Below are 23,814 nucleotides of genomic sequence, written 5' to 3'. Positions count from 1 at the left end.
GTAGGACTTCAGGGGAGCAAAATCTGAATTCACAGGCAACTGCTTAATAGCTTATGCTATCTTATGAAAGCCTGCATTACAACATAGATTTAAGTAGAATCATAGTTCACCTTTTATAATAGAATTGTAGCAAACTTGTTCTCTTCACCTCATATTTGTAACAGGTGTAATACAGTTTTGCTAGTATTGTAAGTTAAAGCTTCATTTCTGTTCAACTGAGTAGTGATAAATGCCTACAGAAGACATGATCAAGCAGGTTTAAATTTCTGGGAAAGCTCTTCCAAAGCTTCTATTAGCTTCTCTTCCTCCTCTGGTGAAGAATATGTTCTGGCCAAGAGCAAGTGGGTAGAAACAGGGTGCCGGTCTGGGGGGGGGGGGGGGGGGAAAAAAAATAAAAAAAGGTAAATCTTTCCCCTCTCCCAGCACAAAGTGGGTCTTAGACCAAAACCACCAATGCATTTTACCTGTGCTCAAAATGATCTTGAGGCCAAAAGGTTAATCTGGCCTTGTGGATTTCTGTAACATTTAAATACTGTACTTTAAAAAATTACTTCATTTACCAAATCAGAATGCACTTGCACTAATTTCATTTTGAATTAGGTACCCAAAAGGCATGTCCGTGTGAGACTGATTTTATAGATAAGATGTAGACTCTTTGTAGCTAGACATTAGAAAAAGGAAGATCCTGTTCCATGCAAATTAGCCCTGATTTTAGTAATTAGTGTAGCTGGACCAATACAGTGATTTGCAAAGATGGAGTTTAGTCCAGTTTCAAGCAGCAAAACAAACAATGGCTGTCCTTGTTTTCAGGATGGGAGTTTGCACTGGTGCAGCTACTCCATGGTATGGAATTGGGCTAGTTTTATCCTTAAAATACAGAGCTTAGCATTAGCACTATAGAATTAGCTTGTTAAGTGCTCAGCCTTTTATCAAGAGAATAAACTGATTTACAGTCAAAATGTAAGCCAAACTTGCACAACAAGACATTCCTTACCTGGTTGCATGAACCTGAGCTTCCTGGTTCAGTCGACCACACAGCTACACCAGTAGAGCACCATAACACAAGGAACAGTACTAAATTTCTGTTCCTGATTAACTGTAATTACATACCACCCACAGAGAAGCTCTAGGTCTTTGCCTTAACAATGAATTAGTAATGACTTTCTATCTTTTTGAAAAGCAACTTCAAATCACTACTATGCATTGGAGTATTTCTCCTTCAGTATTCCTACAATATGTTTAGTGAAGTCCAACTTCTCAAGTGGCCACTTGAGCTGTAGAAAGCTAGTTTATCTTCACCATAGCAGCCATGCTGTAAGTAGGAAGCTGTGGAGAGCTACAGGTTTGTCATCCATCCTTGCACAAGAGTTGAGTTTCAAACATTGTTCTGAGCTCTAGTGGAAGATTTTCATGAGAGCACAGGGGCCTGCCTCATATCCTCAGAGGAGAATTTCCAGAAGAGGTGAAAATTGTCAGTTTCTTGTGGAGTTAGCATAACAACTCAGTGTACATACAGCATTACATCTGTTCACCCTAGCCTGTGCACAGGAACCCAAACAATAAAGAGACACATTCACTGTTCCTTATGGTGCAGCAGTCAATACTACTGGGGGGGGAAGAAAAATGTTTGAGAGAGAGAGAGAGAGAATTAGCATACATGGATACCTGGGAACTGTAATACTCTACCAGGCCAAAGCTATGCAGGGAAACAGCTTCCTGTCTGCCTGTGCACTCTCATTAGCAGAGGGGAAGAAATTATTTGAGCTTAGGATAGCCTACTCCCAGCTCCCTTCCATTCCTCAGCAAAAAAGCTGACTAGGGTTTGCTCTAAGTATCAAAACTGAACAGAATAAGGAAGGTGAAAGAGACGCAGGAGGGGAATGGAAGCAGAACAGCTGCATATTAATCCAGTTTGGGGGTATTTTATTGTGGGTTGGCAAATAGCTCTCAGGGAACTAGGACAGCAAGCAAACTGTCACAGATTGAAGTGTCACTAGAGGAGGTTTTGGAATTAAATTGATAAACTCAACATTAACAAGTCACTGGAACCAGACGGCATTCACCCAAGAGTTCTAAAAGAACTCAACTGTGAAGTTGCGGAACTATTAACTAAGATTTGTAACCTGTCCTTTAAATCAGCTTTGGTACCCAATGACTGGAAGTTAGCTAATGTAACACCAATATTTTAAAAGGGTTCTAGAGGCGATCCCCACAATTATAGACCAGTAAGTCTAACGTCAGTACTGCGCAAATTTGTCAAAACAATAGTTAGGAATAAAATTGTCAGACACATAGAAAAAAAACTGTTGAGCAATAGTCAACATGGTTTCTGTAAAGGGAAATTGTGTCTTACTAATCTATTAGAATTCTTTGAAGGGGTCAACAAACATGTGGACAAGGGGGATCCAGTGGACACAGTATACTTAGATTTCCAGAAAGCCTTTGACAAGGTCCCTCACCAAAGGCTCTTATGTAAATGAAGCTGTCATGGGATAAAAGGGAAAGTCCTTTCATGGATTGAGAACTGGTTAAAAGACAGGGAACAAAGGGTAGGAATTACTGGTAAATTCTCAGAATGGAGAGGGATAACTAGTGGTGTTCCCCAAGGGTCAGTCTTAGGACCAATTCTATTCAATTTATTCATAAATGATCTGGAGAAAGGAGTAAACAGTGAGGGGTAAACAGTGAGGTGGCAAAGTTTGCAGATGATACTAAACCACTCAAGATAGTTAAGACCAAAACAGACTGTGAAGAACTTCAAAAAGATCTCACAAAATTAAGTGACTGAGCAACAAAATGGCAAATGAAGTTTAATAAGGATAAATGTAAAGTAATGCACATTGGAAAAAGTAACCCCAACTATACACACACACACACACACACACACACAATATGATGGGGGCTAATTTAGCTACAACGAGTCAAGAAAGATCTTGGCGTCATCGTGGATAGTTCTCTGAAGATGTCCACGCAGTGTGCAGAGGTAGTCAAAAAAGCAAACAGGATGTTAGGAATCATTAGAATATATTATTGCCCTTATATAAATCCATGGTACGCCCACATCTCGAATACTGTGTACATATGTGGTCTCCTCACCTCAAAAAAGATATACTGGCACTAGAAAAGGTTCAGAAAAGGGCAACTAAAATGATTAGGGGTTTGGAGAGGGTCCCATATGAGGAAAGAGGCTAGGACTCTTCAGCTTGGAAAAGAGGAGACTAAGGGGGGATATGATAAAGGTATATAAAATCATGAGTGATGTGGAGAAAGTAGATAAGGAAAATTTACTTATTCCCACAATACAAGAACGAGGGCTGGAGCAAACAATAGAAATAAGAGGGAGGAAGAGAGATTAAGGATGAGGAAGAGGCACTACCCCTGCTCTACAATGAGGCAGAACACTTGTGTGTGTTCCATTTTGTGCATACACCACAGACAAATGATCCCATCTGAAAAGAAATTCCAGTCAGGTTTATGGGCAGCTGATTCAAGCCTGTAGTTTACTGCTCTTGGGTGGGGGACAGTAAAAATCTCCAACTTTTTAATTAAAAGCTTGACTAAGGGTGGGTCTGCTACCTGTGGAGAGGAGGAGTCCAAACTTTCCAGATGCCCTGGACTGAGCATACAGGTTGAAAGCAGGCCTTCGTCACACCCAGGAAGGGGGGGGGGGTGAAGGGGGCTTTCTATGAAAACGGGCCCCACCTCTGGCCTGTCTCCCACATCATAGATCTCCACTGCTCTGAGAACAGAGGTGTCACAAAACCACTCCCACTTGAGCACTTACTGTGTGAGTGGCAGAATGGGAACATTCAAAGCCCTTTCCCATCCTCTACTGCATTAATTCCACCACCACCCCCGTTCACCAACCCAGCTGCAGTTAGATTTCATCTCAGAGTCTGCATTGTTCACACTAACAGTCCTGACTGTAAGTCCCCACCACAGAGCTGGAGAACGAATGTGTGCGCACTGGCACCTGGGCACTGTTAATGTGAACAGGAGAAAAAGGAGAGACAAGTGCCCTCAAAATGAATGCAACTCCTCTGTACTCTGTAGAGAAGGCAAGAGTCCATCAGACATCTCTGCGGGCTCACTTTGCTTTGCCACGTCTCTGCCTAGTCATGTGCAGAGCCAACTTCAACCCAGATGTTTTATCCAATTATTGCCAGCTGGTCGAAAGGGCAGGACCAGCAAAATACCGTCAGTTTGACTAGTTCTGCTAGTTATGCAATACTGTGCGTTGGCCTTTGGAATCAGACATTATAAACAATTGCAGGAACTATTTTAACCCTCAACCACTTTTTAACCCTCAACTATTTTAACCCTCAACCCTTCAGCAAAGTCAATAATTGTACAATCAGTGCAGTAATAGCACTCCTCCTTCAGTTTCAGTGTATGAAACTGTCACCTTACCTTGGAAGAACAGGCCGCTTGTTTGCTTAGCTGCTGCAGGTGAGATTGCCAGCCATACTACTGTATCGGCTCCCTGAGCCTCTGTGCGCAGTTTGTTCTTCATCTTTTCATAGAACTCTGGCATCGCTGATCTCACCGCTACAGTGAAGAATAATGAAAGGGTGTTGAGTCAATCAAGGCTTTTTGCTAAAGTTTTTTAAAAGGTTAAAATGGTAATTGTAGAGTGAAAAGCAGTGACCTTTTGAAATCAGGGAAAGGACACTATTGTCCCATGGATGGCAGAGTTACTATTGTGGTGGGATGTTAGGTTGCCAAAAGATGAACCGGACATTTCTCACTGTTTGGACTAAAGTGTACAGAGACAGTCAAAAGGCTGAGAGAATAAGAATCAAAAAGAGAGGTGTTTCCAGTTCTGTTATTTGATCCTGTTCAAAGTTGACTGGATGCAGAACATGAGAAAACAAATGGTGGAAACCTCTGGGGATTTAGTTCTTATTTTCATTGATTTTATGACTGACTAGGACTGCTAGAAATAATGAGATAGACTTAACCAGTGTAGTCTTTTGAGTTATTTTATAAGCACATGGCAAAAAAGCAGACATGGAAAATAGTATTCCCTAAGCTATACACACTGCATTTAAACTGCTTAAGTGTAAAGTAACACATTGGGCAAGGAAAGATGAAGCCTATATTTTCAATCAGCAGAAAACTGCAGGAGGGTGTGGAGAGTCATATGATCAGTGGGTGTTGGGGGAGCTCCCTATGTGGCATGCCAGCCCCTAGATTTGTAAAGGGATATTGTGAAGCCTATTAAGAACCTGCATTCTACAGTGTGTAAAAGTAAAGGAAGGTGACTAGACAGTGTCCTTTGACCTAGGCAGAATAAGCTGAAGTCCACTGGGAGGCTGAACTACAGGGGTGGTGTGGATGAGTAATACAAGATACTGAAGTGCACAGTTGGAACTGGTAGTTTCCAAGCTCAAAGCCGAAAGGGAGAGTGACATCACTGGGGGCCCAGAGTCTGAAGCAAGAGTGTCGGGTGGGGGGGAACTGCAAGAGCAGGTCAGACTAGAGTGCACATCTGCATCTCCAGCTCCATCTGATTTCAGACTCCCTGTAAAACAGAACTGCAGAGGGTTCTAAAACAGCCACTGACCAGAAATTTAAACTGAACAGATCGGTGGACCTGTTATACAAATTTACAGTAATGTCATATTACAATTCAATTTTAGAGTAAGACTGGAAGGGGCAAGTGCCCTCAGCAGACTATACCTGGTGTATCTGCCCAGCCAGGATGCATAGCAGAGAAATGGATGTTTTTGTGCACTTTAGCCCATTGTTCTGTCAAGACTACTTGCTGTCTCTAGGATATAACAAAAAATGCCATACTGGAAAAGAGCAATGATCCATTTAGTCCATTACCCTGTCTCCCAATAGCCAATCCCAAATGCTTCCAATACACCCATATAACCAGGTGGCAGACAATATAGAAAATACCTGTACCACTCATACACTGGGAAAAGCAGCAATCCATTAGATAATGTTAGGCCTGGTCTACACTGGGGCAGGGGGGAAATCTATCTAAGATATGCAACTTCAGCTACGAGAATAGGGTAGCTGAAGTTGACATATCTTAGATCGACTTAGATTTATTTACTTCATGTCATCATGGCATGGGATCAACAGCCACCGCTCCCCCGTCGACTCCACTTCCGCCTCTCACCTTGGTGGAGTTCCGGAGTCGACGGAGAGCGCGTTTGATCTTTCGCGTCTAGATGAGACAAGATACATCGATCCCCAATAGATCGATCACTACCCGCCGGATCAGCGGGTAGTGTAGGCATACCCTCTGAGAGACAAGAGGGGGAGGTCATACCTTTTATCAGACCAAGTTCTGCTGGTGAAAGAGACAAGCTTTCGAGCTACATAGAGCTCTTCAAGATAATGTTGTCAGATACCACTGGAGAGTGGTAAAGGCAACCTACGTACGCAGCAATAGGTATTAACCCTTGTTTGTTTGACATTAAAGCTTTTTGCTAATGTAAGTTCAAGAAGGTTTCATTCACCAACTCCATTTTCTGCAGGCTAAATATAGGGGTAGAAATGGAATGAGAAAAAAAAAAAAAAAAAAGACAAAAATCCAGGCTAATTTTCCACTCAACCCCTTCTATAAAATTTTTGGGGTTGGGTGAAACTGAACACTCATATTGCTCTCAAAGTGCAAGAATCACCCCCTTCTCAAGCTTCTCCGTAATCTTTACTGTAATATGCAACATTAATTTCAGTTTCAGCAGGAAATGAACTGCATTGATAAGAAATGTTGCTTGCTGCACTATCTCTAGTTTAGATGCAATGAAAAGAGCAAGCCCATGTCAATAGCCGTCCGATTTGCAGCCTGTTTTAAAGGAAGCTGTATCACACAGTCAGTCTGATCCAAGTTATAGGGTTTACTTTCAAATCCACATACTGTACCTTGTTATGGGCATAAACCATTGTACCATCAAATGTTACATGTTCGGACTGCAAATCAGATACATCCAATTTCTGAACCAACATCCCTCCTGAAGAGACAATTATCTGTAATAAATTAAGTGAATGTAAAAAGCCAATCCCCCACGTTCATTAAGATTGTCTTAAGGCCCACTAATGAAGTCACACTGCATGCAAGAGTTTTCTGTTTTTCTCTCTTTTCACTGTGTCTGTAGAAGAGGACCATCACACCTGTACCACAGAGCATATCTGGAGAGCTGATAAAGAAATGGTCAAAAATGGAGCAGATCCTCATTCAAAATGCTCTTTGCCCCACTAGGGACCTGCTCATGCTTTTATCCCAATCACTAATAAAAGGGACAGAACAGGGATAGGCTTTAATTCACTGATCCAGGACCAGCACTAGGAAAATCCAATCAATTTTTCTTATTTAGATACACGCACATTAAAAAGCCTGATGAGCATTTCTAATCCCGGCAGGTAACAAGACAGCAAACCTTAAAATACAGGTGGCAGCTCATTTATTAGAACATTTTTCAATTATTTTGTATAAATATTGAATGCTTCATAACACAATGTCCCCTTTTGCAGCAAAGTCTAGAAGACAACTTTAACCCTACACTCCTGGTATAGGTGTTTTACTGTGCTGCAGGAGATAACATAGTGTAGGGAAATAGCTCTCTCTGAATAAGTTATTTTATCTACTTCACCGGCCACTGTAGCTCCTATGCCGTTTTGCAACATCTTTCTAAATGGTAAGACAGAACTCAGATTTTGATGGATGGCTACTATTTATAAGAGTCTAAGAGTGTGCTAGGCACCTGACAGAGGGGTAACTAGTACCGGAGCTGCAAACATGTACACAATCAAAGAAGAAAGAGGCATTACCACAAAACACAAAAAGAGTGTAGTAACAACAGTTTTAAAAAGGAGCATTATAAACTCACAACTCTGGGATCATCTTCGTTTGCCAGCAAAGGCAGTAGAGCAGTTGTGAGAATGTATGTACCTAAAAGAAAGGAAAACAAACATTTCACCAAAAACAAGTTCCTCCAAATTACCTTGGCTACACTTGAGTTACAGCGCTGGTGGTGGCTTTACAGAGCTGTAACTTACTCCCCGTCCACACTGGCAAGGCACATACAGCGCTGGTTGTACTCCACATGGATGAGAGGAATAAAGAGAAAAGCAGTGCTGCTGCAGTGCCAGTGTAAACAGTGATTAATCTACGTTGTAACTGACCTCTGGAATTTTCCCATAATGCTTTTAACTAAAGAACTCTCTTTGTTTTGTTGTGAACTCAGGGCTCCTGGAGCTGTTTATCTAAAAAACAAACACAGCAATTGTTTGCTCGAACAGAGGCAGGCAGGGAATGTCCACAGCTAGTGTTTGCTTGAGGAGAGAAACCGTGGGAGCAGCTGCTTATCTGGTCTGAAGGCTATTTGCATTTAAGAGTGAGTGAATGAGAGAGGGGTGGGAAGGGGTCGGAACTTGCAAGGCAGGAAGCTGACACAATGTCAGCTCCAAAAATCCACACACACACACTCTCTCTCCCCCCCACCACTCCCTTTCACACTCCACCCCACCCCCCTCTTTTGAAAAGTACGTTGCAGCCACTTGAACGCTGGGATAGCTGCCCATAATGCACCACTCCCAACAGCGCTGCAAATGTGGCCACACTGCAGCGCTTTCCCTACACAGCTGTACGAAGACAGCTGTAACTCCCAGCGCTGTACAGCTGCAAGTGTAGCCAAACCCTGACTAATATGTAAAAACCCTCCATTTCTTGGCCATTTAGTATAAAGAATCAAGAATCTTAATGCTTCTCTGAATTGACAGACCATGAATAAAATGTATTCATGTTCATCATTAGAGCCATATTCAGAGTATAAAGATTTTTAAAAGTCTATTCTAGTCGTAATTCTAAAGACAATATGGTTTACTAGGGAAAAAACATGCCAGAGACAACTCTCAACTGTGGCAGAGACATTTCTACTTTCTCCCCCTAAAATAACTTAAATACCCAAATTCCAATTACTGCAATAAAGTATTATGCAGAAAACAGCCTGCTCATTTACAATGAGAGGGAGTGTGTGTCTGTCTGCGCCTGTTGAGGTTGCCTGACATTTCCCATTATAAAATCCTGCTTTTAGTTGCTGATAAGTTTGCCAAATTTTAAGTGTTTGGCATTTACAATCTTAAGTGCCTGCCTCAGGCTGGGGTGTTTTTCTTTGTTTCCCCCCACCTGAAGACAGTTCAGCTGTTTCCAAGAAAAAAAAGTAGGGAAAAAAATGTTTTGCCAAGTTTAAATTCTGGAGCTTTTTATTTGAGAGGCACTAGTGCCCTAATGCTTCAAAGCAGGAACTTCAAATTTGGCAGTGAGTGGCCTGTGAGTTGAGGATTTGCCTTTTGCCACCTCTGAAAATCTACCCAAATTTGGAGAAGTTAAATGCTTTCATTTGGCAGGAGGGAGAAAGGGTTAGGAATCACAGCTTGCAAATGCTCAGACAACACTTGCAAGACCACAGCTAAAATCTCCAATATTCCATCCTCAGTGGGCAGCATGGTCCAGCCTATGTCTGAGCAGGTCTTTCCCTGCAGCTCTGGGCTGCTGGAGGCCATGTCAGAAACAGGGACCTAAACTGAGAGTAGGGAGCCTGTCTCTCAACCCTCCACACTGTTGATGCCCAGGCAGTAAAGAGGAAGCCGATTCTGCCCAACTCCAATGCAGAGAGCGGATAAGCAATGGACTGGGGGAGGAGGAAAGGCAAGAGAATTAAATTAGGACCAGGAACGTAGGCCAGAGGAAACCAGGACTAGGGGTTTTGGCAAAGGAGGGGGAAGACAGACTAGCTGGGCAAGAGGAATGGATGAAAATCATGGCGACTGGGACCAGCAGCAGCCCAAGCCGTTTTGCTAGCCAGGGCGGTAACGTTTTTGGCATCCCCTGCCAAACAGGTAAGCCAAAAAAAGTGACTGGCCAATCAAAGTGGAGCAAAAATATGAATATAGAAAACACCCCAGCATCACATCATTTCAGTGGCCTCGGGAAATTGGTACCCAGGACGACCACCCTGCTCACCTGGCCCTAGACCCACCCTGACTGGGACTGTAGAGATGAGGACACTGGGATGAGGAGCAAAAGGCAGGGAAGAGTGGGACAGGCACCAGCTGGAAGGGACCAGGCAGAAGAGTTTGCGCTCACTGGAGCACACCCTCCCCTCCAGAGCCTGGAATGGAACCCAAGATTCCAGTCTGCTGTTAGCAAACATTGCGAAACCCATTGGCAAAGTGTCTCATCCCACTCTGGAGCTGGTCCATGTAGAGGACAAACTACTACTACCACTTATTCCATAAGTGTTTGCGAGGTGGATCTACAGCTTCTAACTGGATGAATCAGGTGGGTGTCAGTATGATGCAATATGGAGTTTGTTTTGTTTTCCGTTTGATTTTTTAAAAGATGAAAGTTACACACAAAAACTACATTGAAAGAATGTTAGGTTATAAAGACAAGCATTCAAAACTGTTTATTCCCTACACTGAAAGTGTTACAATACTGTAACCAGGGCCGGCTCCAGGCCCCAGCACGCCAAGCTTGGGGCGGCATGCCGCGGGGGGCGCTCTGCCAGTTGTCCAACTCCAATGCGTGCCTGCGGAGGGTCCGCTGGTCCCATGGCTCCGGTGGAGCATCCGCAGGCACGCCTGCAGGAGGTCCACTGGAGCCACGGGACCACCAGACCCCCCGCAGGAGGTCCATCAGAGCCACGGGACTGGTGAGCAGCAGAGCGCCTCCCGCGGCGTGCCGCCGTGCTTGGGGCAGCGAAATTCCTAGAGCCGGCCCTGACTGTAACTGTTTGCTTAGTCTACATATAGTCATTTAACCCAAACAAAACCCTGTACCCCACCATGCCCTTCAATGGCAGACCTGGACTTTGTATCAATTAAGAGTTACAGCACCACCAGAACAGCCATTACAAATAAGGCTATGTCTTCACTACCAACGTGGCTGTGTAGTCGCGACACCAGTGCTGGGAGAGAACTCTCCCAGCACTGTAAAAAACTAACCAAACAAAAAAAAAAAAACAGCCCTACAAGGGGAGTGGCTCCCAGTGCTTGGAGCATGGCTCCCAGTGCTGGTGCACCGTCTACACATGGCACTTCACAGCGCTGAAACTTGCATCGCCCAGGGGTGTGTTTTTTCACAGCCCTGAGCAAAAAAAAAAAAAAAAAAAAAAAAAAGTTTCAGTGCTGTGAAGTGCCCGTGTAGACAAGGCCTAACCCTGGTTCTTCAGTTCTATGAAAAACAATTTTCACATGAATTAGTGAGGCCACATTTTTCACTATTTATATAGACAAACATGTTTCTTTGCAAATCAATGATCTCAACACTTGTGGATGAAAGGTTGCAATACAGCACATTTATCAACATGTTACAGAATTTTAAAGTATTACATTCCACTTGAGCAATCTGTTCAGTACCCTTGTCCATCCACAACAGATCTAACTTTCCCTATACTCATTTGGACCCTCATGAATAATTAGAGCACACAATAAAATCAAATTAAGTGAATGTACATTGACTGAGTTAGCACAGTCTCTCTTGAGCAAAAAGTACAAGCAGAAGCTGTGGTCAGTAAGGAAGAATGTCAGAAAAGAGAATTTATGTCTCTGCTGGAGCTGGAAGACTGAAAAATAACAGCAACGCAAGATCTCGATTGTCACCCAATGAGGTAAGCAGAGCTCTAATACAACCCACAATCCTGGTTTAAACTTTCATTTTGATAAGGACTCTGCAAATTCAAAAGAAGATCAAAGTTGGATAAACTGACTTCATTCCCAAAATCCTGAGGCGCAACACACCTGCCAATACTTAATTTAGTGGTCTCCAGAATCAATTTGCATTTTTACAGATGGTAGGTTTTTGTTTACAAGTTCTGAAGAGGTGCAAAGATAAAGAGGAATGTTGTTTACCATTCAAGACCTTCAGCCCAGCAAGTGTTTTTAAGCCTTGTGAGAGAAACATCCTGAAGGCTAGAGAGACTGATTGTGACAAAGGGCTGGCTCACACAAGTTTTAATAATAAACCCACTCAAACCCTAATTTATCTTCCTCCAGTTTAAGAGGAGAATTTAATATAAGAATTAAGCAAACAAAGCACAAAAAAGGTAGAGATCATAGTCTGCAAACAGAAATTGAGTTGTTGTTCCCTTGTGCATTTGCTTTGAGGTAAGGTGTGAAGAAGTTCTTGCTCCAGGTGTTATTAGGCAGACGCTGCTACATAACCACACTGATGGGAATGGTCAGGCCTCAAAAGACTCCAATCTTCAGCCATTGCTATTAATTCCCTGGGGACTGGTGTCCCAAGCCTAAATTATCTGGATACCAATTACTCTGCACTTTAAGATAGAAGTATGGTGGATAATATTCACTCCAGCTGGCACAGACTGCTTTGTTAAGAGAAATAACTCACCCCCAAGTAATTAAAACAAGGAATAAAGATTATTTGGTGCATCTTCTAGTTGAAGTCTCCACTATTTTAAACCCACACCTTTAAAAAAATTCTTATACAATCGCATGCTATAGGGCAAATATTTTACAATTGTAGACAGGCTACAGCCTTTATTGACAGCAATACAGATGTAAAATTTCCATTGACTGATTGGGGGTGGGGGGAGAAAAGTGAATAAATGGGAATAAAAGTTATGCTGCCTTGCAAAATAGTATTACAAATCATATAACGAGTGAAAAAATGAGGGGAAAAACATCTCCCCCCTTAAATATTTAGTACATTACTTTCTCCACAGAGAAATAACTGCTAGAATTCTATAGTTTGGTGGAACAGAATTTAGAAAGATTGATCAAGATTTCCACCATTAAGGAAAAGCAAGGTGAAATTTCTGTAACTTAACTGAGTTGATAGTGCACTTTCTTAATTAATAAATATTAACTCCCCATTTATTATGTTTTCTTTAAAAAAAAAAAAAAAGAGCCAATACCCAAATATACAAATAACCCTCAGACTTCTCCATACAGGCACAGGGGAAATAGACACAAAACCAAACTGAACTTGATAAATACATAATGTATAAACAATAGCAAGAACTATAGGAATTAATCATATTCATTAAGAGAAATGAGTAAAAATACTGAACAAACCACAATTAAGAAAAAGTACAAAAACAGGTTTTTAAGTGAAATGTAGATGGTGAACAGAAAATGCAATGTGTGGACTTCAGAAAAGCAGACTTTGACTCCCTCAGGGAACTGATGGGCAGGACCCCCTGGGAAAATAACATGAGGGGGAAAAGAGTCCATGAGAGCTGGCTGTATTTTAAAGAATCCTTATTGAGGTTGCAGGAAAAAACCATCCCGATGTGTAGAAAGAATAGTAAATATGGCAGGCGACCAGCTTGGCTTAACAGTGAAATCCTTGCTGATCTTAAACACAAAAAAAAAAGCTTACAAGAAATGGAAGATTGCACAAATGACCAGGGAGGAGTATAAAAATATTGCTCAGACATGCAGGAGTGAAATCAGGAAGGCCAAGTCACATTTGGAGTTGCAGCTAGCAAGAGATGTTAAGAGTAACAAGAAGGGTTTCTTCAGGTATGTTAGCAACAAGAAGAAAGTCAAGGAAAGTGTAGGCCCCTTACTGAATGAGGGAGGCAACCTAGTGACAGAGGATGTGGAAAAAGCTAATGTACTCAATGCTTTTTTGCCTCTGTCTTCACAAACAAGGTCAGCTCCCAGACTACTGCACTGGGCAGCACAGTATGGGGAGAAGGTGACCAGCCCTCTGTGGAGAAAGTAGTGGTTCAGGACTATTTAGAAAAACTGGATGAGCACAAGTCCATGGGGCCAGATGTGCTGCATCTGAGGGTGCTAAATGAGTTGGTGGATGTGACTGCAGAGCCATTGGCCATTCTCTTTGAAAACTCACAGGAAACGAGGGTGGTCCCGGATGACTGGAAAAAGGCTGCTGTAGTGCCCATCTTTAAAAAAGGGAAGGAGGAGGATCCGGGGAACTACAGGCCAGTCAGCCTCACCTCAGTCCCTGGAAAAATCATGGAGCAGGTCCTCTGAAGCACTTAGAGGAGAGGAAAGTGATCAGGAACAGTCAGCATGGATTCACCAAGGGCAAGTCATGCCTGACTAACCTAATTGCCTTCTATGAGGAGATAACTGGGTCTGTGGATGATGGGAAAGCAGTGGATGTGTTGTTATTCCTTGACTTTAGCAAAGCTTTTGATATAGTCTCCCACAGTATTCTTGCCAGCAAGTTAAAGTAGTATGGGCTGGATGAATGGACTATAAGGTGGAAAGAAAGCTGGCTAGATCGTCGGGCTCAATAGGTAGTGATCAACAGCTCCATGTCTAGTTAGCAGCTGGTTTCAAGCAGAATACCCCAAGGGTTGGTCCTGGGGCTGGTTTTGTTCAATATCTTCATTAATGATCTGGAGGATGGCATGGACTGCACCCTCAGCAAGTTTGCAGATGACCCTAAACTTGGAGGAGTGGTAGATATGCTGGAGGGTAGGGATAGGATACAGAGGTACCGAGACAAATTAGAGGACTGGGCCAGAAGAAACCCGATGAGGTTCAACAAGGACAAGTGCAGAGTCCTGCACTTAGGACAGAAGAATCCCATTCACTGTTACAGACTAGGGACCGAATGGCTAGGAAGCAATTCTGCATAAAAGGATCTAGGTGTTACAGTGGACGAGAAGCTGGATATGAGTCAACAGTGTGCTCTTGTTGCCAAGAAGGTTAACGGCATTTTGGGCTGTACAAGTAGGGGCATTGCCAGCAGATCAAGGGATGTGATCATTCCCCTCTGTTCGACATTGGTGAGGCATCATCTGAAGTACTGTGTCCAGTTTTGGGCCCCACACTACAAGAAGGATGTGGAAAAATTGGAAAAAAAAAAGAGTCCAGCAGAAGGCAACAAAAATGATTAGGGGGCTAGACCACATGACTTATGAGGAGAGGCTGACGGAACTGGGATTGTTTAGTCTGCAGAAGAGAAGAATGAGGGGGGATTTGATAGCTGCTTTCAACTACGTGAAAGGGGGTTCCAAACAGGATGGATCTAGACTGTTCTCAGTGGTAGCAGATGACAGAACAAGGAGTAATGGTCTCAAATTGCAGTGGGGGAGGTTTAGGTTGGATATTAGGAAAAACTTTTTCACTCAGTGGTGAAGCACTGGAATGGGTTACTTAGGGAGGTGGTGGAATCTCCTTCCTTAGAAGTTTTTAAGGTCAGGCTTGACAAATCCCTGGCTGGGATGATTTAATTGGGAATTGGTCCTGCTTTGAGCAGGGGGTTGGACTAAATGACCTCCTGAAGTCCCTTCCAACCCTGATATTCTGTGATTCTATGAAATTACTACCACTGAATACTGCATATCTAATACCTCATCTTAGAGGGGGGTCCTATATAAAGGAGAAGAGATCCACCACGTGGTTATCCACATTATGTCCCTCGCTCTTTGCCCTCCATCTGAATGAATGAAGTGATTCAGTGACAAAAGAGGATTCTTTTTAAAAGAGCTAGAGCTTTTAATGCTGTGGCAGTATTTTGGAATTTGTATCCACATCTAGCTCAAGAAACTGTAGTTTCAAGGAAGGCACTAAGGAGAAATGAATTGCATTACAAACAGGTTACATACTTCTGTCCAAAAGGGAGATGTATTTATTTTTTAATCAGTGTGCCACAAGAGAGCGTGAAGACTGTTAGCAAATGCTAGGCCAGTCATCTTCAGACAAGGTGAGAAAAATCCTACATCAAACTGGACTGTAATGAAGTGGAAGCTGTCTAAAGAAAATTAAGCCAGCCCCAGCACTGTCCCACAAAATGACGTTTGTCACAGCAGTAGCTGGTCATGCCTTCTGGAGTTTAAGTGGAGTTGTCAACACATCGACATTTCTTTTTAAAAAGAAACATACAGGTCTTGATATTTCTTTGGGGAAAATCCACTAGTTTTATTTCTGTAAACTGAGCTCACACAATAATCAATGGTGCCTAATATAGTCCTATTATATCCTTTTCAACAAGTGGACAAATGAGCACAGCTCATGTTTGGAAACCCTTTAGCAATGACTCACATGAGAAGCTAGATAATATAGGTTAAAGTTCAGTGAGTTACACACTGCCATTCCAGAGTAGATGGTATGTCAGTAAAAACACAATATATTTTACCTTTTTAAAAACATACACAAATTTTAAACAAAAAATATGACCACACATTCCCTAGTGGTATGTTCCATAATTGCCCCAATTACTCTGAGGTCCTCTCATCGTTTTATGTATTTTGACATCATGCTCTAATTAGCATCTCTCCCATTTTGGTAATTCCACACCATTAAACACACAGCAGTAAAACTATGTCACAATGCTCAGTGTTTTGTGATCATATTGAGAGACCCTCATAAGGCTAGAATTCTAAAATTAGGATTTCTTATAGAAATAAGAAATGTCAATAGCCTAGATTTTGTTGGTTTAAAAATCTCAAATTTTTAAAATCAAATTATTTTTCAATTCACCTGTTGTGAAGCTGAAGGCACTCTGATTAAACGACAATATTGCTGAAATGCGATTTGTAAATTCTTGCAGAAATTTTCAGTCACTGCAGATCGCACTAGTTCTACAGCAATACATTAGTGGGAAAGCTACTCCCAAGCAGTGTTTTAGAAGACTATGTTGTATTAGGACACTAATTCTTTCTACACAAGGCTAGAAAAATATATCCTGAGCTAGACTGCAGATCTAAACAAAATGTGCATCAGCCCAAGTGCCAGTGTCTTGAAAGTAGGTTTCAAGAATACCTTCAAGTCAATATTTTAATATGCTACTGGTTATAAACAACCAGTTTTTACATACTTAACACTTGAAGATCGCCAGGATAGAATATGCAACACTGCACATGAGAATATTCTTTCCTATCTGCTGTACTGCATTTGTATAGAATGACCCAAAAATCTTGGGTTTCAAAATTGATTTATAAACTAAATTATACTTTTCCTCTTGCAGAAGCCCTAAAGCTGCTGCCTGTTTATAACATTAAATTAATTGATGATGCAATCGTTGCAGACCAAAATGTCCTGGGAGCATGCTGGAATAGTTTTCTCTTGATGTTCTACTTGGCAATTAGAGTTAAGTTGTTGGTGAAGTTTTTAATCCTCTAACATTCAGACAATGGCAGGTAGCCAACACCACACTCAATGGAGTTTTCCCCATCTGACTAGGAAGCCTTTGCAGAATATTGGCAACGGTGTTATTTCAACTGTGGGAAAAAAAATAATCTAGTTTGCTTACACAGATTTCAATGGGTCATTCATCTGGTAAATTCATTGTTAAAAAATTAATGGGCTTGCTTTTGCCAGAGCCACGTATTTTTAAATAAAGTATACTGAACGTTTTCCCTGAACAGTTTATCTTTTTGAGGCCTCTCATTTATACAGTCCCCTATGAGGAGAGAGCCACAGGCCAGCTCTCTCAAGCAGCAAATCAGAATTCCAGATTTTAGTACACTATTCTCTGAGGGCCCAATCTGACAGCCCAGCACAAGAAAGTGGAGGGAAAAGACAATGTGGAACGTGTGCGAAAGACAAGACACCAGTCGACACTTCCTTTATACCACAAAGCTGTGCTCAGTAAGGGCTGTCTTTGCCCTGATATGTAGGGAGGCGATACCTGCAAATCCACTGCCTGTATCTGGATTATTAACAACAAACACACACTCTAATATAAGACTTCATCTGTAGATCTCAAAGCACTTTACAAAAGCAGGCAAGTATTTCCATTTTACCGATGTGGAAATGGAGGCACAAAGAGAGGAAGTGACTTGTCCAATGTCACCCAGCAGACCAATGACAGATCTGGGATCTCCAGAGTCCAAACAGTCTAGCGCCCTATCCACTAGGCAGCACTGACTCCCATGATTCACTAGCCAGACCCATACTGGGGAGAAAGGGGTTTGCAAACTGCGATGGAGGCTAGAGTAGTTACTATTGAGGAACTGTGCTGCTTTTTAGGGCCTAAGAGGAGGATCCTTCCCCATGCTCTACCCACTACTTTGACTAAACACTGGGAAGAGGATGTAGGTTAAACTATTAAATTAAGAAGAAGAAGAAGAGGAAAAAAGTGAAGCAAGAGGGTTTGGGTTCAGTTGGAGTGAGTAATGGAGACGTACTGTATTCTGTGATCATCTCTCAGCTCCCTTGGCCAGTAAGTGCTAATAAAAATGAATAAATATACTATTCTCATACTGGAGTGAAGAGATGACATGTAAAAATGAAGTAAGAACTTCCCTTGTTCCAGTACTTTACAGGCCTTGTTTCAACTGTGAGAGTTATCTTTAATGCACCAACAAGCAAACAGTACTGAGTCCTCTATCCATCTGCCTCCACTGATAGCTTTTATACACATGGATTGAACACTGTCAGCTGGGATAATCATCCTGCAGTGGCTGGCTTCAAAAAGGAAAATGCTGACTAGGAAGCCTATATGTCATATCTGAAGAAATCACTGCTTATCAGTGGAACCTCTAGGATTCGATTTAAACTCAACCACATCTGAGACAAAAGGACAAAAGCAACAAGAGTTCTCCCTGTACATATGCTGCTACACAAGAAACCATTATGAAGTGCCCCTACCATCTACACAATCTCAGGAAATCAACATGACTTGTTAATTGCTGCAGTCATTTAAACACTCGTATGTAAGTACTGTTTCTATACTACAGTATTAACTCCACATAGCTGCACAGCAGTCACTACAGATTGATCTTTCTTCTATTCTTGTACTTCAATTGAATTCCAGTAAATAGAGCACTAACTCTTTGTAGTCTAGCTGGTAACAAGGGGTGAGGTATTGAGCAATAACAGATATACAACTACAATGAACCACACAGTATTTATTTCTACTGTGGTAGTGCCCACAGTCCCACTATACTAGATGAACATATAGGAAGACATGGTCCTGCCCACAAGCTTACAACCAACAATTTTAGCTTAAAACCTTTTTTTTAAAAAGCCATCAAGACACAAAAACCCGATTGTGCGCATGTGTGTACTCCGCCCACTGACACACCCAATTTCCCTTTGCCCTACCAGCTTTCACTCATGTAGAAAAGTATGGCCAATTCTCGAAACTCGTATTCACATGATCAGTCCTTACTTAGGAATAGTCACACTGAAATGTGAAGTGAGGCCCCTCGGTCATAAGGTCTTTGCTGGAAGGATCACATGTTTGTTCTGTAAACTGCCACGAACGTTTACAGAAATAAAGAGCTTCGGGACTACCCTATTTTCCTCATTAACATTAACAAAACAAATATGGAAAAGTCTGGCAAAGCAAACAACCACAAACTGGATTATGTAATACCCTGGCAGGATACTACACTGCAAAGAAAGACTTCAAACATCCCAGTATCCAGCATAAAACAGTTTGGTCTGCCTTTTTTTTTTTTTTTTATTTTATTAAAAACACTAAAAAGTTCTTACTTGGACTACCACTGCACACAAACTTTAGATAAATACAATTTGGGGACTTCTCTATTCTCCTCAGGATCACTTTCAGTGACTCAGAGCTCTTTACTAAGGAACAGTAATTCTTTTGCTTCACACACCTGCTGTGCCTTAATATTTTCTAACGAAGTACTGCACATGAAGTGAATTAGAATTAAAGTCTTAATTCTTAAGAACAACTTGGTGAGAAGAAAAAAAATCTGAGGAACGGAGAGAGAAAAGGAACACGGTGCAGAACCTTTTCTTTCTACAGTAGCCAATATTTTTATATTATGCACAGCACTTAGAGATCCTGTTTCAATTAGAATTTAAAAAATTCAGTATCCTTTATGCAATAGGTCCCAGGACTCTTAAAAAAATAAATAAATAAGAAAAAGGGGAAATGTCTCTAACCTGAATTTAAAGACTTGTCAATGTTTTAGACCCCAAGGCAGACAATGCCACAACTGATGTACATGTTATCTAGATATCAGCTATGGCACACTGACTTGGCTCTAAAATGTTGCAAAGTGTGTAAATCCTGTCATGTCCTGAAGTCTTGCACAATTACACAGGTATTACCAGTAGACCGCTTCATTAGACCTGACCTAAGAGGGACAGATGAGATAAGGCAGAAGCAGGTCACTGAGGGAAGATAGATGAGATGCCTTGCAAGTAAGGCAAGATTTTAAACACTATTAATTCCTAAAAGAATGGAAGCATGGTTCCAATTTCCACAATGCAGGCAATTCAGAGTTACAGTTCCCTCAGATACCCTAATTCACAGCCTCTTAGATATATGTACAGTTGTATTCTGCACTGTAAATGTTAACTAGAATCTATGCCGTATGGTGGACTTATAGTCTGCAGTTTACCCTACTTGTGTGAGACACAAATCTATACCAACTGATCCACTAATGTGTTTTATGGCAATTAGTCTGTGGTTTAGTGAAACATAACTTCACATTCAAACAGCTGTGTTTGTTTCAGTGTGCTTGTATCTGGAGCCACTGCATCTTAGTGAACTACTGAACTGTTTGAAAAAGTGCAAGGGGTTTAAACTAGTTTAATTGAAAGAATTTCTTCAGAAAAGGTCAGAGGTGCTTTTATTCTTTATTATAGAGTAGATCCAGGGCAAATCTGAAGCCGAAAAAAACCTGCTTTGAGTTTTGAGCACAAACAGTATGGAAAGTGTAGCTGAAGAAAAATGCATTCCCTCCATCAGCTCCACTATTTTTTAAAAATGTTAACCAAATGAATGCAATCAGACTTACAAAACCAAAAATCTCATTGAAATGCAAGTCACGTACAAGACATTGCTGCCCAAATGTTGATTTTCAAAAACGTAAGCAGAAGCCAGAGAAACAGAGCAGCAACAGTGCTAAGAGTAAGGCCCAGCCAAGGCTCGCTACCTCCAACCCCTTAGATCCAGAACTGAGCGGGTGACCCTCTCTGGGTGGCCTAGAACTCCCCTAACTCCATTCCCTACCGACAGGGGTTTGGAGGGTGGGACACAGAACTCCTGGCAGAGTCAACCACCACGGATACTTATTATTTATTATTTGTATGACTGTAGCACCTAGGAGTCCTATTCAGGGACCAGGATCCTGTCAGTGCTAGGTGCTGTACAAACAGAATAAAAAATATGGTCCCTGCCAACTGCCACTAAAGCACTTACTAGCCAATGCTTCCTTTTTCAGGAGTGATTTTTGCAGCCCCCTGAATGTCAGTGATGACTTTCTTCATTTAAAATCTGGACATTTTCCTCTGATTGCCTGCTTGCTCAGACTTCTTCTGCCCCTCACCCTCAGTGCCCTCTCATCCCCTTCCCACCACTCTTTGTCCACTCTCCTATGTTTCCCCCACCAGTTCGCCATAATTTGTTAAACACCACATGAAACTCTCATGGCCTTTGCCAAGCATTACTCAGTCCTTCTGCCTGTGTGTTGCATCTCTTCTCTCCAACCTTTACCTATTTTTATGTGTGTGGATTTTTTGTACCGCTCTGTATCTCTGAAGCCCTGATGTCAACTGGAGCTTTTTGGTGCTACCACAATACCAATATGTCATCTTTATTAAAGAAAAAAAAAGAAAAACAAAAACAAATGAAACACACACTTGAATCTTGTAAGAACCATCTGAACCCCAAGACAGCTGTTAGAGTGTCTTGCAGATCCTGCAAAAAAGGCACTACACCAAGTATCATTAGCAGAGCCGATTGGAAAATTTTCCACTGAAATTTCAAAATGGTTTAACTAGCTTTAATTCTTACATGCTATTCTCAGAGCAATGAACAAACAATGGGGTCAATATGAGAATATCTTGCGTATGGGAGAAACCTGAGAAGTACAAACCTTCTGTACAAGTTATGTATTTTTTGCAATATTAGTCTAATCCTCCTACTCTCTCAGTGCAAGAAGAAAATATATCCTGCAAAACTACATGAGACTATACCTTTCTATAAACAAAAAAAGATGCACATGAGTACCCTAGACTCTTATCTAAAGACTGCTGTACTCACCCAAGGTATTTGTAGCAAAGTTCTTTTCAAGTCCATCTTCTGTTAATTCTCTTCTGTTTACCATGCAGCCTGCATTGTTGATCTGCAAGAAACAGTTCAGTATTAAAAAAAAGCCACATACACGCAATCACACACTTATTTCAATGCTCCAGAGTGTGCAAATTGCAACTCCAGCTATCATAATCGGCCACTTTCAGTGAAGCTGCTGTGTGAAAACCATCTTCACAAGGAAGTGTAATGCATTTCATTGAAATCTAGCTGATAAAATTAACTGAACAAACAAGATTATAAGTGCCATCAGACATCATGGTGCCTTACTACAGTTTGTGTGCAAAGGGGCCAAAAACTATGAAGTAAAGTGTGATTCGCAGAGCATAACTATTACAATAAAAAAGCATGTATGGTAGTTTATCAGTTTCATCTTAAAGATCCAAATGACTCCACATCATCACAGCTATGCATTTATGTATTCTAAGTTTGATTTTTTTGTACCAGTGAAAAGTCATTAACATTTTACCATGTTTTGGTTAAGAACTAACAAGTGGTGTGCAGGTAATGTGTGTCTTCTCAGTGTGACTCCCCGTACTGGCTCATCTCACCTTCTGGCTCGAGTTCAAGCTTCTCATCCTCCCCACCAAGGCCCTAGAGAAAACTGCCCCTACCTACTTCTCTGCTCATTTCCTGCTACTCCGCCAACCTGCCCTTCCCAAATACGCCATTTGTGATTCTCACACTCTATTGGCACCAGCAATTGTTCCGGGTGCTTGAACAGTAAGACAGCCCCTGTCCCAAGGGCTGTATTCCAGAAGACACTAGTAATGAAGGTTATAGAATCATAGGACTGGAAGGGACCTCAAGAGGTCATCTAATCCAGTCCCCTGCACTCAAGGCAGGATTAAGTATTATCTAGACCATCCCTAACAGGTGTTCACCTAACCAGATCTTAAAAATCTCCAATAATGTAGATTCCACAACCTCCCTAGGCAATTTATTCCAGTGCTTTTAACCACCCTGATAGTTAGGAAGTTTTTCCTAATGTGCAACCTAAGCTACCCTTACTCAATTTAAGCCCATTGCTTCTTGTCCTATCCTCAGAGGTTAAGAGCAACAATTTTCTCCCTCCTCCTTGTAACAATCTTTTCTGTACTTAAACTGTTATGTCCTCTCTCAGTCTTCTCTTTTCCAGAACAAACAAACCTAATTTTTTTTCCCAATCTTCCTTCATAGGTCATGTTTTCTAGATCTTTGTGTCATTTTTGTTGCTCTTCTCTGAACTTTCCCCAACTTGTCCACATCTTTCATGATATGTGGTGCCCAGAACTGGACACAATACTTCAGTTGAGGCCTAAATCAGCGCCAAGTAGAGCGAAGAATTCTTCTTGTGTCTTGCTTAAAACATTCCTGCTAGTACATCCCAGAATGATGTTCACTTCTTTTGCAACAGCATTAGAACATTGACTCATTTAGCTTGTGATCCACTATATCCCACAGATCCCTTTCCGCAGTACTACTTCTTAGGCAGTCAGTCCCATTTTGCACATGTGCAACTGATTTTTCCTTCTTAAGTGGAGTATTTTGCATTTATCCTTATGGAATTTCATCCTATTTATTTCAAATCATTTCTCCCATTTGTCCAAATCATTTTGAATTATAATCCTATCCTCCAAAGCACTTGCGACCACTCTCAGCTTGGTATTGTCCATAAACTTCATAAGTGTACTTGCTATGCCATTATCTAAATCATTGATTAAGATGGTGAACAAAACTGGACCCAGAAGTGATCCCTGAGGAACCCCACTCATAACGTTATTCCAGCATGACTGAACCACTGATAATTACTCTCTGAGAACAGTTTTCCAAGCAGTTATGCACCCACCTTATAGTAG

General features: G+C 41.6%; 1 protein-coding gene across 3 annotated transcripts in view; it reads right to left on the bottom strand.

Annotated features, from left to right (window-relative positions):
* DHRS12 (dehydrogenase/reductase 12) overlaps nt 1–23,814 on the bottom strand; it is a 54,976-nt gene that overhangs the window by 22,777 nt on the left and 8,385 nt on the right. For 2 of the 3 annotated variants that reach the window (XM_030564349.1, XM_030564370.1), the window contains exons 5-10: nt 21,929–22,010; nt 7,848–7,909; nt 6,883–6,987; nt 5,683–5,773; nt 4,411–4,548; nt 94–364 (exon numbers count right to left, since the gene is read on the bottom strand). In XM_030564349.1, the coding sequence (XP_030420209.1) occupies nt 249–364; nt 4,411–4,548; nt 5,683–5,773; nt 6,883–6,987; nt 7,848–7,909; nt 21,929–22,010 (594 nt within the window). In that variant the 3' untranslated portion in view covers nt 94–248. Of the gene's footprint in view, nt 1–93; nt 365–4,410; nt 4,549–5,682; nt 5,774–6,882; nt 6,988–7,847; nt 7,910–21,928; nt 22,011–23,814 lie in introns of those variants that run through there. The other variant, XM_030564358.1, reaches the window with a different exon arrangement.

Source organism: Gopherus evgoodei, chromosome 1 (genome assembly GCF_007399415.2).
Source record: "Gopherus evgoodei ecotype Sinaloan lineage chromosome 1, rGopEvg1_v1.p, whole genome shotgun sequence".
NCBI classification, from domain to species: Eukaryota; Metazoa; Chordata; order Testudines; family Testudinidae; genus Gopherus; species Gopherus evgoodei.
This window is presented reverse-complemented; position numbering and strand designations above follow the sequence as displayed.